Raw genomic sequence first — 15,296 nt, forward strand, 5'->3', positions numbered from 1 at the left:
ACAAAATATAAGGAAAATTTTTTAAATGCACGAGGGCATTCTTTGATCCACTTAGGATTCCGTTTTCTAGTCTTTTCTTGCTGGTTACTCTTAAGTGGCACCTTAGGAGATTTTCCCCGTGGTGCAACGGGGTGTTGTGCATTCATATCTTTTGGCCCCATAAATAACTACAGAAAAACTAAGCGTGAACAGAAGAAGCAAAGTAAATTTTCACAACTATATTACTGTAAAAGAATGTATAAACTGGCTTATTTGTTTTAATGGCAGTCGACTGTCTCTCTTGGTCTTGGTTGACTGTGAAAGCTTCCAGACCTTCTCAGTTGATCCTATCTACAACACTGCCATATCTTTACTTGCATTTGAAAGATGGAATTCTAAGAAACAAGGAATGGGCCATGAAGTTTCAAATATATATAATAGCAAAAAAGCTGTAAATAGTAAATATGAGGGAAAAAGGGGTTGATTTTCATTAACAGAAAAACAATAGTGCAGAGAGGACTGAATTTTCAATATAGGATATTGATAAACTGTGAATATGGAGGTAATGCCATGAAAGGGGATGGTTTCCATTAATTGTTTTTCAAATGTATAAGTGCTGGGAAATGGATGAGTCTTTGTTGGAGATTTATCCTGATATTCTTCTACCTTGGGGTAAGAAGCTGTAGTGGTTAATCAAGAGAGATTAATAACAGTAAAAAGAATCTTAGGCTCTGTCAAACAAGTCACATTGTGGACATATTTACTTTAGATAATCCGATATCACTATGCTGCTGTTACGAATGAAAGTGTCATGGGTCTAGTTATGCTTCTCTTGTTGTTTTAAGGTAAAAAAATGTCCAATGAAACATTAGGATATGGTGTGGTGTCTGGTCTTACCTTCCTTTTTTGATATGGTAAATCCCACCACTTAAGCTCCCCAATTCAGGAGCAAACAGTGGCCCTTCCCCTATTTTGTTCCCTTGGTGACTCGAAATCCCAACCTCATTGAGTTAGTGTGCCTTTTTTACTAGGCTATCCCTCCCTTGTCTTGGCCTTCTTTTCAGAATCAAAGGGCTATTTTCTGTTAAGTTATAAATCAATGATTTTAAGGCATGCGCGGTCATCCATTTTGCTCAAACTTTGAACCTTTGTCTCACTTTTCAGTTACTCTCCATTTGATGAATATTGTGTTTTTTTCCGGATCTTGTCAACTCGACACCCATCTTCTAAACCAAAAGCATCATGTTTTTCTTTGATACACTTTCTACACTCCATTCCAACATAGAGATGAATCAGAAGTAAGCGTTTACCCAAAAAGTTCGACCTGTTACTCATCAAGTCATCCATATTTCTACAATGCTATGACCATTTAAAATCATTGTTGTTTAGTGCCATTTCCTTTTTTTTGTTTTGCCGGAGGGCAGGAGAGAGGTTTTTAAATCTTTTTTAAAAAGTCAAACAATGACATTCAAATTGAAAAGAGGAACATCACGTTTTGACCTAATACAATTTTTATCTGAATACTTCCAATAAAATCCTTTAATTTGGATTAAGCCTCTAGATATTCCGTATGCTCAAGTTTTTAACTTTTTCTTAATCATACTGTTTCTGAATACAAAGAAGTTAAATTTTGTATTCCTCTTGCCCCCCTCCTTTTGGTAAGTAAATATTTGAAGCTTACAAATTGCCCTAATCATCTTTAGGAGTTTTCTGCAATTTGCACCAAGATGAAATTTCGGTATGGTCGTTATTCTGAAACCGTCGTGGGAGCTTTATATTGAGGAGAGAGAGGGTTGGTCCATCATTTTTTTTTGGAATACGAGCTTGTCCATCCATTCTTGGTTAATTTACTTCTTCATTCTTTTTGAGCCTCTGTACACTTTTTTCAAGTCTCCATATGCTTCCGATTCTCTGTTCTCGTTCTTTGTTCCTTGTTCTCTCTGATATTGTGATGGCCAGAGTCGACAACTAATTGTATATAACTAACACAATAGACCTGTTAACTTCTTTATATTTGATTATTTGACATTTGTTAAAAATTAAAATAATAAAATTGGTAAAAGATAGTTTAGTTTATCCTTCTATATATCTTCTAAAGTAGTTAACTTCACATTGATCTTGAACTCAGTTTCTGCTTACAATCATCTTTTGCTTCAACTCTGTTTGAATAAATCTTTTTTTGCAGAACTGTTGTTGCTCCACTTGAAAGATTAAAGCTGGAATATATAGTTCGTGGTGAACAGAAGCACCTGTCGGAGCTCATCAAAACAATTGCAGCTACTCAAGGCTTGAGAGGCTTTTGGAAAGGGAACTTGGTCAATATTCTTCGTACTGCTCCTTTTAAGGCAGTTAATTTTTGTGCTTTTGACACATACAGAAAGCAACTCCTAAGATTATCAGGAAATGAAGAAACTACTAACATCGAGCGGTTTGTTGCTGGTGCTGCAGCTGGAGTGACTGCTACTGTGATGTGCTTACCACTGGACACTGTAAGTCATGAGTTATGAGATATGGAAAATTGCATTTTTTAAGCCTTTTGATAATTATAATTTTCACTAAGCCCATCTAAGATCGTGTACAAACACATAAAACTGTCAGTGCATTAATTTTTGCATTTTGATCTAGCTGTTGACAGAACTGTCAAAGAACTTCTTTTCTAGTACCAATTTTCTATGTAATTGTTTTCTTTACTAGTACATTTCCAATCCACTGGTAGCAAGAGAAAAGGAAAATAAGAGAGCTCTTTTCTCTTCTTTAGTAAATATCCTTTTATGTTGCTCATGGTTCTTCCGTTCCTTCAATAAAATTTCTCACCTTCTAGCAAAATCCAAAAAGGAAGCTGCAAGTACAAGTGAAATCCGAAAATAGGACTAAAATTATAAAATTAACTTGTGGAGTAAAAAAGGAGGTATTTTGTCACATAATCTTATGGTTTAAGTTCTGCAAAATTCTAGCTGCTTGTCAGTTTGACTTGTGTCATTCATTGATAATAGGTTTCTTCTGGTAGAAAGGAGATATCTTTTTGTTAGACTTTGATTTGCATCGGAAATTCAGCAATCAAAAAACAAGAGATTCTTTATATGAAACAATTAATTTTGGATTTGAAGGAAAGAAGGTTGATGTTTTGGATCCCTTATCTTCAAGTGTCAATAATCATCTACCCATCCCATTTTTGATTCATAACTGTCCTATTTCTCGTATATTTTACAGTTGCTGATTGAAAACATGATACATTCGGTGGTTACACTGTTTCTGATTCATCTGTCGATGAGTTCTAACTTTTCAAGCAGGTTTTGCCTCTAAACCTTTTTTGTTTTTCTAGTATTTCTTGGTGAGTTGTGGAAGGAGATAGTGGTGTGACAAGGGGAAAGGAAAGCCAGCTAGTGGCAGAAAGGACCAGGGAGGTGGGACCTTATTAAAAAAAGGAATGGGGAGGTGGGACAGTGCTTGAGGGAAAGCCTTGGGCTGTGGACAAAGAGGTTGATGATTAATAGACTCTTATCAACTTCCTCTAGCTTTTAAGCTTCTCGTTCTCAAGCAAGAACACACACTATTAAGCACATCATTGTGAATCCTGACCAGAAGATCCTTAAGCACATCCTTTTTTGTTTTTGCTATTTATTGATATGCACAAGGTACCAAAAGATGGGAAAACTTTTGGAATACAGAATAAAATAAAACTAAGAATCTTAGAATCTTAATGTGTCATTTTGGATTAGAAATAAACTGACTTAGTCGAGAGAAGTTGAGGATTTAGTTTTTTTTTCTAAAACAGATAATAGAAGGGTCCCAACTGAAGATGACATACATGGCAGGGGTGAAGAAGCGAAATGCCCTGTATAAAATTTAGTACAGCAGCTACTGATAAAAAAGAAAGAAGAAAGGTTTAGTACAGCAGCTTTGTCCAAGAGAAAAACAAGGAATGAGATGGAAGAATAGAGCAATTTTAGCTTCATCAGGGAACCAGCAACAAAATGGGTGCTGGACTATGTCTGTTATTGTTAATATGGACCAAACTAGTTTCTCCCTTATCTTTCAGGTCTGATACATGCTTCTAATATAACATAGTGCTTGTTTGAATTTGTGCATGGAATGATATTCTGTCAACCATTAGCATCAAAGGCCTGATTTTAGTACATAGTTTTTAGGTCTCTGATTTGAATATGAAAGCAGCTGCGCTGAAGTAGTTTGCATTTCCTCTTCTTTAAGAATGTGTAACAATCTTTTGTTTTTAATAAATATGAATGTGTAACGTGTTCACATCACCTGTAGTCCTTATTATTGATTTTTCCTTTTTTCAGAAATGTCCTTATTAGATTTGATTATCCTCCTTATGGTTGGGGAAGTTGATTTTCTCTGGCTTCTGCTTTGTTATTTCCTATGTTGCCTGATAATTTAAAACCTTTCAGATCCGGACCAAGTTAGTGGCACGGGGTGGAGAGGCCTTGGGTGGTGTGGTTGGAGCTTTCCAACATGTGATCAGAACTGAAGGATTCTTCTCTCTTTATAAGGGACTAGTACCCTCCATTTTGAGTATGGCCCCAGCAGCGGCTGTTTTCTATGGTGTATATGACATATTAAAATCAGCTTATTTGCGTTCACCTGAAGGCAGAAAAAGAATAGAGTATATGAAGAATCAGGGAGCAGAGCTCAATGCTTTTGACCAGCTTGAGTTGGGACCTATGAGGACCTTACTTCATGGTGCTATTGCTGGTGCTTGTGCTGAAGCCGCAACTTATCCATTTGAGGTCATTAGAAGACATCTTCAATTACAAGGCCGGGCATCCAAACTGAGTGCGTTGGCAACATGTGCGAAGATTGTTGAACAGGGAGGTGTTCCAGCTCTATATGCAGGACTAATCCCTAGTTTACTACAGGTACCAGTACCTGTGTAACCATGCCATTATGTTTGAGATAACTTTTTAATTGGATAATGACTCATTTTAATCTCAGAAACTGAATACGATGTTCTTCCCAACCATTGTGCTCCTTGATATGCATGGAGGTCACAATATTTCATTAGGTTAACATCGTTAATTAGAACAAAATTAGTTATGTTTAACTAAATCTTAAGGCTTAAAATCTCATGTCATTTCCTCGAAAGAACAAAATATCTATGAAAATGGATAGCAAGAGGGGAGACAAAGACAACAAGATTCTGGGGTGGTGGCATCTCTAATTTCTTCCTTTTCATCCTTTCCCTTCTTTTTATTGGATAGATCCTGTGTCTTGTTTTTTCTTTAAATAGCAGAAAGAGTACTTCATTCAGAGCTAGAGGGATTGTCATATTTCAGTTCAATTGACTTGCATATATGTATATGATTATAGTATTCTAAATTTCAAGTATATCTCTAGGGATTGAATTCATTTTCTTCTTTTCAAATCTCTGTAACTATCAAGACTTTCCCATTCTCACTTTTCATGTTCTGAATCTTCAGGTGTTACCTTCAGCCTCCATAAGCTACTTCGTCTACGAGTTCATGAAGATTGTTCTCAAAGCGGAATGAAGGACATCTGTTGCTAAGTAGTGAGGTACAAAAGCATTGTATTACAATGTTATTCATCACCTTGATGTTAAAGAGGTAGGATCTAGTTTGTTGGACATGAAATCTAAAGTTTCTCTTTTAACACTTGATGAAATTCTTAGCTTAGATCCAGGCTCACAGACTCGATACCATATTTTACTCTCTTCTATCCCAAAAGAAATACATTTTTTTTATCAACCACAACCCGGTGTGTTTTATTATTGGGAAGCAAAGGTTCATCAAATGATAAAAAGAGCTATATGAACAAGAACCAATGGAAAAATGAGTACTGAGATCTTGAAAAATGAAAATTGATTATTTGAAAATTCTGAACATTATAGTCCCTCTTTATCTGAATTTCTTTGTATCGAGATCTCTAATTTTCAAGTTTAACCAACATGTTGGATGTATCTAGCTCCTTCAAACTTGTATAAATTATACATATCTATAGCCTATAGGAGATAAACAGCTATATATGAATGTCCATTCGTATCTCTTATTTCAATTCAAGTCTTTTTTCAGTGTTTGTGTAAATTTCAAGAAGTTTTTATAAGCACTTGATTTTAAGCTAAAATGATAAAAGTAAGTGAAAAAACAATAACCAATCCAAAGTCTGTTCTTAACCACTATTGTATTGTTTGAGTAAAACTAAAAAGTGTATTTAAACACTCATTTTTAAGTCAAAATAACAAAAATAAATCATAAAAACAAGATTTTCTAATTTAATGGTTGATTCTCTTCCAAATCTTTGATTCAATTGCTTTGCAAGAATATTGTATATAAGCCAACTGAATGTTTTTCACTTCAAATTTGTTTTGTTAATATACCAGGAAAAAATTGACACTTCCTCCTACTTTCCTTCCATGTTTCTAAGAAAATGATAAGTTCCTTTATTGGAAACAATTTCAATTTGTCTTTTAAAATTATAAGCAGTCTAAAATGAAATTATACATGAAACAATCATATTCACATAATTGTTAGCAGTAGCTTGTGAGTTTTAAATATCATTCTCACATTTTGAAGTTGACAAGTCAATGACAAAAATAACAAACCAATCATATCATAAATTTTTACCTATTTAAAGACTGCGCATTTAATTAATACTAACTCTCTGGCGAGGCGCACAAATAATTTACTAGCAAGTATTATTCTTTTCACTATGCCACTGATGTTGAAATTCTATTCATTTTTATTTGTCCAAAATAGTTGATATAAAAAATTAAAATTAAATATTAATTGATATACTAAATATTATAGTGAAATAATCATAGTGTCTTTTATTTTAATTTATTTATAAATAAAACGACAGTGAGTGAAAATCACAACCCCAAGGTACCAGAAAATAAAATTTATTTTATTTTTAAAAACAGTCATCCTCAACTGCTAATTCTACAATCATACGTGTAATACTTCCACTTGCCCTTCGATAATTTCAGAGTTTCATTCGGAAACGCTTTCCATTCCACCGCCGCTATGCCGCCGTCCGGCGACGGAGCTGATGTCTCTGCCGGTGGCCGCTGTACGTGCTCTTCCCTCGATGACGAAAGCCTAATCCAGAACTGCCAGCATTGCCGGCGATCGACTCTCCCTTCCTCTTCGTCATCTTGCTCTTTGCTTAGCCTCGAATCTTATCCGGTTCAGGATTACGACAAGCTTTGGAGAATCTTTAGTGCTTCCGTTAAAGGATTCACTATTGGCGCTGGCCTAAAAGGTGGCCTCGCTATCTTTGCTGTTCTCTCTCGGCTACGACGTAGAAAATCGATGTCCTCCGCGAAGTAAAGTTGTTTTTGAATCCTCAAAGCATTTAGATCTATATTTCACCGCTTTGGTTTAGCTCATTTGAATATGTTTTAATTTTTTAGGAAAGGGCAAATGGTCTCGAGCAGGGATGATGTAATTTTGGCACTAAAGGAAACTCTAAGATATGGTCTGTTCCTTGGCACTTTCTCTGGTACATTTGTATCAGTTGATGAAATTGTATCCGCTTGGGGAGGTCATCGAAGGTACGTCACTGTATATATCCATACACACACATTTGTATGTGTGTGTTAATTAAATTCAGATGTTTTCAGTTTGTTAAATATAATTATGTACATGCGAAATAGATATAACTAATCTGTTACTTATCTATGCATATAATTATGTATTGTATTATTTGAGCGTGTGTTTGTATATATGTGGGCGAAAATCAGAAAATGTTCAATTGTTTGAGAGTTGGTGAGATGATTAACCTAACAGTAGATTAAGCAGAAACTTATTTGAATTCCAGGATAGCTAAGTGGAGAGCATTGCTAGCGGGTGCAGTTGCAGGGCCATCGTTGCTTCTTACTGGTAGCACACAGCACACGAGCTTGGCGGTTTACATTCTTGTGCGTGCGGCTGTGTTGGCATCCCGTTGTGGAATAAAAAGTAAGCGGTTTGGGCGCATATGCAAGCCTTTAACTTGGGCTCACGGAGACATTTTTCTTATGTGTCTATCCTCTTCACAGATCCTGTAAGCATCGTTTTTTCTCGTTTTGTGGGACCTAATTTCATATAAAAACATACTGAGTAATGGTATCTTTCCTTTAATTGCAAGCCATATTTCGTATGCTTTTTATGTATAATACATTATTATAACATTGTTGATAAACTGTAATGTCATGAACAAGTAAATGTTTCTTCCTTCTGAACATGATGTAATTTGCAGTGCTTAGAAGTTGAGATTAACCATGCTTGGCTCTAAGCTAATAAATCATATTGATTTGACTTTGTATTGAAGTTGGCCAAGAAATTAGGTACTTTCCAAGTCAACCATGAAAGAGAAGTTCCCCTAGAAATGGTCATTGCCTAAATTTTTTAATCCCATTTTAGTGGAGAGTGAGGCAACTTGAATAATTGGAGAATGAAGTTGACTTCTTGATTGAAATTCACCCTTATGTTTGATATGTATCAGATTGATTGTATTTGGGATTATTCTAATGGAAGTGACAGCTACATAAATGCATGAACTGGTCACACTATTACTAGTGGTTTACAACTTTGTAAGCTTTATGTTCTAATCGTTGTATATGCGTGCTCAGTCTCTCCTTTATTGAAGTGGCTGTCTCAGACTAAGGAAGTCATGACAGTCAGAGTGCTGATAGGACACCGACAGTCAGTAGTCTTATTATGATGAATGTTTAAACTGATAGTCTCATTTGATAATCTGGTAATATGTTTCAAGAATAGTAGAATTTTCATCTCTGAATCAGGTCAATCTCAGATTCTTTATTTATCTGTCACAATATACAATGAAAGAACTGTGTCACGATTCACGACCTTGCATTAAGGAGAATGTGGACAAAACATTTTCTACTTTCAGCAGGATTTTATGGATTGTCTTGAGATCTAATTAGGGATGGCAATGGGGCGGGGCGGTTGCAAAGCGGGGCGGGTTATAGCGTTTGTGGGGCAGTGCGAGTTAATGTTTTTGGGGGGGCGGGCCGGGTACAAAATATTTTTTTAGGAAAACATGCGGAGCGGGTACGGGTTAGGGGCTTTTTTTTCTTTTGAAGTTAAACTAAATTGGGCGAATAGCAGATGCAAATCAGTTGACAGTTGACACTGAATTTCTTAGTTTATTATGCCTATCTTTTGTCTCTAGTGTTTATACAATATTATTAAGTAAAATGATGTATCACTTGTGATGAATTCTGATTCTAATTAATTTGTATACTGACTAGGCTATATATTTTATTATTTACCTTCATAATCATGGTGTTAGAAAGTAATGTAACAGATTCTTAAATGAGAAACTAAAGTGTATGAAAAACTTAATAAATTACAGTATTGTTTTACTTAAGTTAAGTGTCAAAATCAAGCACATGTACTGTTATGTTGAAGTTTTGTGGGGCAGGTATATGCGGAGAGGTATATGCAGGCGGGGTGGGGAAAAAATAAAAAAATGTGCTATGCGGGGCGGGGCGGGGCAAAGTCATTGCGGGTTTATGCGGGGCGGGGGGGAGTAAAGTCATTGCGGGTTTATGCGGGTTTGCCCCGCACCCGCACCCGCACCATTGCCATCCCTAGATCTAATCTCCAATCCCTTCTATCAATGTAAGTAGGATCCTATTTATAAAAATCTTGATACCACGCGTTTAGTTTAACCAATTAAGCATAAACTGCACCAATTTGCAGTGGCTCCATGAGATAGTTGACATGTTTAGTATCTCCTTTGAGGAAGCAACACTGCATTTTATATCCATGTATCTTATGTGGAAAGGCTTTATACAAAGCAAAGCCTTCCATGAACATACTACTGTCTTTGCATGTATGTCATCCCGAAGCACAATAATTAAAGGATAATGTACCTCAACAATGAGTCTAAGTAACTGCTTGGGCTGTCGTGCTCCATTAGCCCAAGTGGAATTCCTATCCAAGCTAGCATTGTCAGCTCATATAACTTTGGCTCCTGCTGATGATGTGGGAGATGGGGTGTATTTTGTTAGCAACGGCGAGAAGAGGTCAAATCTGTAATATTCAAAGGAAGGGATACAATATATACACAACAAGCCAGTTTTTAGCACTTCACAGTATACACAAAAAGTGCTAATGTTGTAGATATGTTACTTATATGGAAAAGATAAATATTTGTGCCTCCATAGGATTAGTTGTGATTACAAATTCCTGCAGAAATTACCCAAAACTTCTGTCTACAAGTAGTTGTCTAAATGCTTTTTTGTCAGGTATTACCATAAAGATAAAGAAATCTCTTTCCTGTTGGTCTATTGTTTTGATTAAAAGGTAGTGAGTTCAGAATTCTAAATCTGATTTACTCAGAAGACTGATTTGCATATTCTGAGTCTGAGATGCCTATCCTCTAATGAGCAATGTTTTTCTCTCATACTGTATTTTTTAAATTTATGTCAGGTCCGCTTATATATTGAAGCAAGATAGTCTGCATCCATCTTACAAATCCTTTCTCAACAAACATGGTGGCAAAGCTTTGGTTATCCTGCAGGGTGTGAAAGATCTGGCATGTGGGAACTCTGTAATGAATTTGGAAGCAATAGAGAATCATTACAAGTCCAATGGTATTGACATTAAACTGGATCCGCAAATGAAAGTGCCCTGCTCGGTATGTCATAGTTTCCTGTTCTTTGGCAGTAAAAATAGTCCAAATATGAATGCTGCTTTCTATTTTAGTTGGGTGTGGTCCTCCTAAAGTAAATGTTGCTACTTTATAAAATGCTGGAGGGAACAGGAGTTAAAATATTTACTGTGTAGAGCTAGAAGTTGGAGGTTTGGCTGGAGGTTGTTTCGTGTCCTCTGCTTCTATTGTTCTGCATTCTTGAAGCTTTTGAGGTTGTCTGGGTACTTCTAAAGTTAGGGTTTAATTAACAGATTTTTAAGATTACAACAATGGCTCTTGGGGCTTGAGCGATATCTTTTTATCAGGCGTCTGTAAATTGATGCCATTGGTTATTTCTAGTAAGTTTATGTAGTCACTACTTTATGATTAAGAATAAACTGCTTTGTAGATTTATGCATTTTAACCATATCATAGTTCCTTTTCCTTTTTTGTTGTTTATTATTACCCTTTGCTTTTCAATGAACAAGCATGGTTGATAGTCAAATACTTTTTTAGAGCTAATGAAGGCAAAAGCAATATCTGGATGTTCTTATGTGTTTGTGGAAAATATGTTGTTCACTGTTTGGAATTTGTGATATTTTTTCTGTTCTTCTTTCATGTGGTATTTTGGGGCTATGTGAAATGCATTTAAGTTGTATTACAGCAAAAGGAACAGTTCTGATTTAATTATCATAGTGAATACCCAGTTGAAGAGGAGAAGTATATGAGGTTTGATAGGTGTGGACTATCAATTCTGCAGATCAAGAGTTCTTGAAACTATTAAGTACAGGATTAGTTTTGTTCATTAATTTGCTTTGTAGGTCCAATTATGGTGCACGAGTCACTGATAAGCTTCATATGAATAAAAATACCTGCAGTGCTGTAGCCACTTTATACCTTACCAAAAAGAAAAGGAAGCTGTAGCCTGTAAATGTTATGAAAAAACCAAACATCCTGTTGTATTGGCCTCAATAGTAGACTCTTAATTGTGTTTCATCTGTTTGCCTAAGGTAGGTGCTGCTATCTTGAAATTTTTTGGATTCATACTAATCAAGGATTGCAAGAGTTTAATCGACATGCTGATATTGTTGATCTGCAAGCACTGTTTTCCCTTTGGATGTTCATGCAGATAGTACATGAGAATCAAGGATGTGGTGCACATTTCATTTCATTTCTAATTCAAGCCTACAAGAGAGCTCTTCCAGTTTACCTTCCAGTTTATTTAGTTCCTGCACTCATTGTACATCGTCAAGGCATCTTGAAAAGGTACTGAATGTTGGTTTCTTCAATGACAAATCATCTTGTCTTCTTCGTTTTTCTCTTGGATTATCCATTCATCAGCCATTGCTTGATAAAATCTGTAGCCATTATAGGAGAATTATTTTAGCATAGTTGTTACTACGAATAATTTATCATTTGGAAGTACATTTCCCTCATGATAGTCCATATTGCTTTTAGCCCATTCCATTTCCAAGCTCTATAAATGTATAGTCATCTTCCTTCAGCTCCAGTTTTTACAACATTTTGAGGAAATTTTTGCAGACCTAACACAATTTTGGCGAAGAGTCTCCTCGGTACAGCAAGGTCTAGTCTATTTCTCTCCATGTATTGTTCATCTGCCTGGTAAGAGCTGATTTGATTTGTTGAATTTGCATTTTACTGTCTTTGTTATGAATATTTTTCCACATTTTTCAGTCCTTTCGTCTGACAATGTTAAGCCCCCTCCAAGTTTAAATACTCTTGCTTCAAATGACTGCTCATCTCAAAGCTTCATGTGCTGTTTCATTGTTAGGTTATGGACATGTTTTCTCTTCAGGCTGTTCAAGAGGTGTAACATCCCCATGGTGGCACTGGGAACGGTATAGGACAGATTAGTTATCTTTCTTAACTAGTCGTTTTACTTCTCTCTTTGTAAAGCTAACATAAAACACTTTTTGCAGTTCCCTACTGGTCTGGCCCTGGCAATTGAGAAGAAAAGCAGAAGGATAGAGATTTCACTCTATTGCCTTGCTCGGGCACTTGAGAGTTTCGTCACGTGCATGGCTGATGTTGGTTATTTGCCTCAGTCTGAAAAATTAAAGAGAGGTGATGTCGTGATCTTTAGCATGGCAACTGCAATTATCATGCATTGTTATGCTATGGAGAGGGATGTCTTCAAATCCAAGTACTTGAATGTTCTTGATTGGGTGTTTGGTGTGCCTCTTCCCCCCTATGACACCACTCCTCGCAAGAAATGCCGTTCCTCATCAATATAGCACAGATGATGGATTATTCTTTTCCCCGCAAGAGATAATTGTACACAATGCATGTCACAAAAAAATAATTTAACTTTGTACACCACAATTGTCACAGAACTAATCTACTTTGATACAAATATAGAATGAACTATGGTCTGTTTAGTTGGAACTTTGTTGCTGCCAGTACATTGAATTATCTTAGTTCAGTATGATCATGAAATTGTTCTGTATTAAAAATTTGAGAGATGCTATGTTAACGCTCTCAAGATATTAGTATCTCATCAAGGCCTTCATAAATTGCTTATCCGTCAGGCAATGTAAAATGTTTGCAACAAATTATTCAATGTTGCCATTTCTGAACTAGACTTCTTTTAACACCACGATAATATTAAAAAATGAACCCACTAATAGATAATCAAGTTGATGCAGTAACTGATATACCAAAAGGTAGGCCAAGAATGATTTCTATGCCAACATCTTAATGATTTTTTCTCAAGAGATTAGCCGATATGGTTTAGTTTCATACTTTCCAGGTTCAAGCTTGATTTGGTCTGTCTACAAACCCATAATAAGTCAAATTTATAAACTTCAAAACAGAATAGGCAAGCCTACTTCGGAGGACAAACCCATATCCGCATTAAGTCAAACTTATAAACTTCAAAACAGAATACAGTTGTAATTTCGATACAAAACTACAATCTCAGATATAGTGGTGTGGTCAAAGAAGTTCTAGTAATTACTCCTTAGTATCGACAATGTCTTCCAATAATAGCATTACAATCAAAATGGTATATCAGAACAAACCCCTTAAACCCTATTATCAAGAACCCTAATCCCCATTTCCAAACCAAAACACATCAATACCCAAAAAAGAAGAAAAAAAACTAATCAGACCTCGTCTTCATGAAGAAGCATATTGGGAATGCCTTTACTGACAGGAAATTTCCGGCCAGTCTCTGGACAAACCAAGGCACCCTCTTCAAGATGAAGCTCAAGAAGGGCATGATGAAACTTATGAAGGAAATCATCTGAGTCTAGCATAGCAGCATCAACATTTTCAGGCAGTTCAGCGTAACCCATGGTTGTAGAAGCTTCCGCCAGTGCCTTCCATTCAACTTTATGGAACATGTTCTTGAGAAAATCGATATTAAAATCAACCTCCTTCTCTACCACTTTCACAACCTCGATCTTCAACGGAAATCCATTTGCGACTCCCTTGATGTTGGATGATAACATATTGTGAGTTAACAGCCTCATCTGCGAATAAATTTCAGAAAAACAAAAACTTCCCAATAAGAAAATCTTTCAAACACTTAAATTCGAAAAATACTCAACAGAAGCAAAAGAAATTAGAATTACTTGGAAGTTGGAAAGAATTTGCTAATGCGAGGAACTTCCGATTTATAGGCCTTGGACGGCGCCGGAGAACTTGTATTTTCAGTCGTCTCTCTTACTTCTCGAGTTGCTCTAATGGTTGTTCTACGAGGCGTTTTTGTGGCAGGGGTAAAGAGGAAGTCTAGGGTTTGGGCCAGAGTTAGGGTCGGGCCTAGTAATGTAGCCACTTGTGATGGCAATGTTTTGAAATATAGCCCATTTGTAAACTTATTTAAAGTTTAGTTAACCGTAATATAATAAGGAGAACTTAATTAAGGAAAATTGTATGAAATAACAAACTCTTAACTCAAATTAAATGATATAGTCATAGTTTATTTTATTTGTAATTCACAGTAAACATCCCATTTTTTTGCCATCTGGTTTGGTATACAATTAGTCATTTTCGGTATATAATTACCCATTCGGTATACAAATGTATAAAATGCGTTTGTATTTGTATAAAGCGAGAGAAAAGTATATATACAAATGCAAATACATATATTTCCGTCCTAGACACTTATAATTATACAAATACAAATTTTATTATATAAATTACAATGTATAAATGAATTTACACAAAACTGAACAATTTGTATAAAATTGGATGTATCTAGCGAATTATACAAATCAAAATATGCAAACTATAGTTATAACATACAAATATGATTTTTATGTTTGCTATATGTGAAAGTTGCTCTAATAAATTATACTCCATAACTATAGTTTGCATATTTACGGGTTGTAGCTATAGTTTAAGCTATTTCGTTTGTATAATTTGCGGATTTGTATAATTTGCAGGTTTGTATAATTTATGTGTACATTTGTATAATTCAGTTATTTTTATATAAACTCGAAATAACGAATTTATACAATTACAAACATCAGAAATGTAAACAGTTATACAAATTATATTATACAAATTCCAAATTATACAAAAGTTATACAAATTATATATTACAAATTTCAAATTATACAAACGTACGAATTATACAAAACTAAAAAATTGAGTTGCGTAATTATAGTTAAAAGTAGGCCGCGAATTGTAATTAAGGTAAACTATAATTATATTAACTAATTAACTAGTATATG

The 15,296-nt window shown here is 35.3% G+C and overlaps 3 protein-coding genes and 1 long non-coding RNA gene across 4 annotated transcripts; 3 read left to right on the top strand and 1 right to left on the bottom strand.

Moving 5' to 3' along the window:
• Window positions 1-2,164: 2,164 nt before the first annotated feature.
• LOC125851049 (probable mitochondrial adenine nucleotide transporter BTL3) lies at window positions 2,165-5,602 on the top strand (the record flags this gene model as incomplete). The annotated part of the gene is made up of 3 exons (XM_049530841.1): window positions 2,165-2,468; window positions 4,389-4,856; window positions 5,418-5,602. Coding segments are annotated over 3 exons (841 nt in total), but the record flags the coding sequence as incomplete, so codon positions are not given.
• Window positions 2,818-4,382, top strand: LOC125851075 (uncharacterized). Its single transcript, XR_007444882.1, has 3 exons — window positions 2,818-2,887; window positions 2,973-3,094; window positions 3,190-4,382. It is a non-coding gene; the product is annotated as an uncharacterized LOC125851075 (long non-coding RNA).
• Window positions 5,603-6,882: 1,280 nt separating the features above from the next.
• Window positions 6,883-13,002, top strand: LOC125851067 (uncharacterized). The gene is made up of 8 exons (XM_049530866.1): window positions 6,883-7,279; window positions 7,367-7,507; window positions 7,774-7,998; window positions 10,395-10,602; window positions 11,726-11,862; window positions 12,139-12,219; window positions 12,389-12,455; window positions 12,537-13,002. Exons 1-8 carry the CDS (start codon window positions 6,978-6,980, stop codon window positions 12,849-12,851), a joined length of 1,476 nt encoding a protein of 491 aa, XP_049386823.1. The 5' UTR covers window positions 6,883-6,977; the 3' UTR covers window positions 12,852-13,002.
• Window positions 13,003-13,601: 599 nt separating this feature from the next.
• LOC125851076 (multifunctional methyltransferase subunit TRM112 homolog A) lies at window positions 13,602-14,357 on the bottom strand. Its single transcript, XM_049530874.1, has 2 exons — window positions 14,193-14,357; window positions 13,602-14,090 (listed from the first exon to the last, which is right to left on the bottom strand). The coding sequence occupies exon 2, from the start codon at window positions 14,088-14,090 to the stop codon at window positions 13,722-13,724; it is 369 nt and encodes a 122-aa protein (XP_049386831.1). The 5' UTR covers window positions 14,193-14,357; the 3' UTR covers window positions 13,602-13,721.
• Between the last annotated feature and the right edge of the window lie 939 nt (window positions 14,358-15,296).

Source organism: Solanum stenotomum, unplaced genomic scaffold (genome assembly GCF_019186545.1).
Source record: "Solanum stenotomum isolate F172 unplaced genomic scaffold, ASM1918654v1 scaffold21764, whole genome shotgun sequence".
NCBI classification, from domain to species: domain Eukaryota; kingdom Viridiplantae; phylum Streptophyta; class Magnoliopsida; order Solanales; family Solanaceae; genus Solanum; species Solanum stenotomum.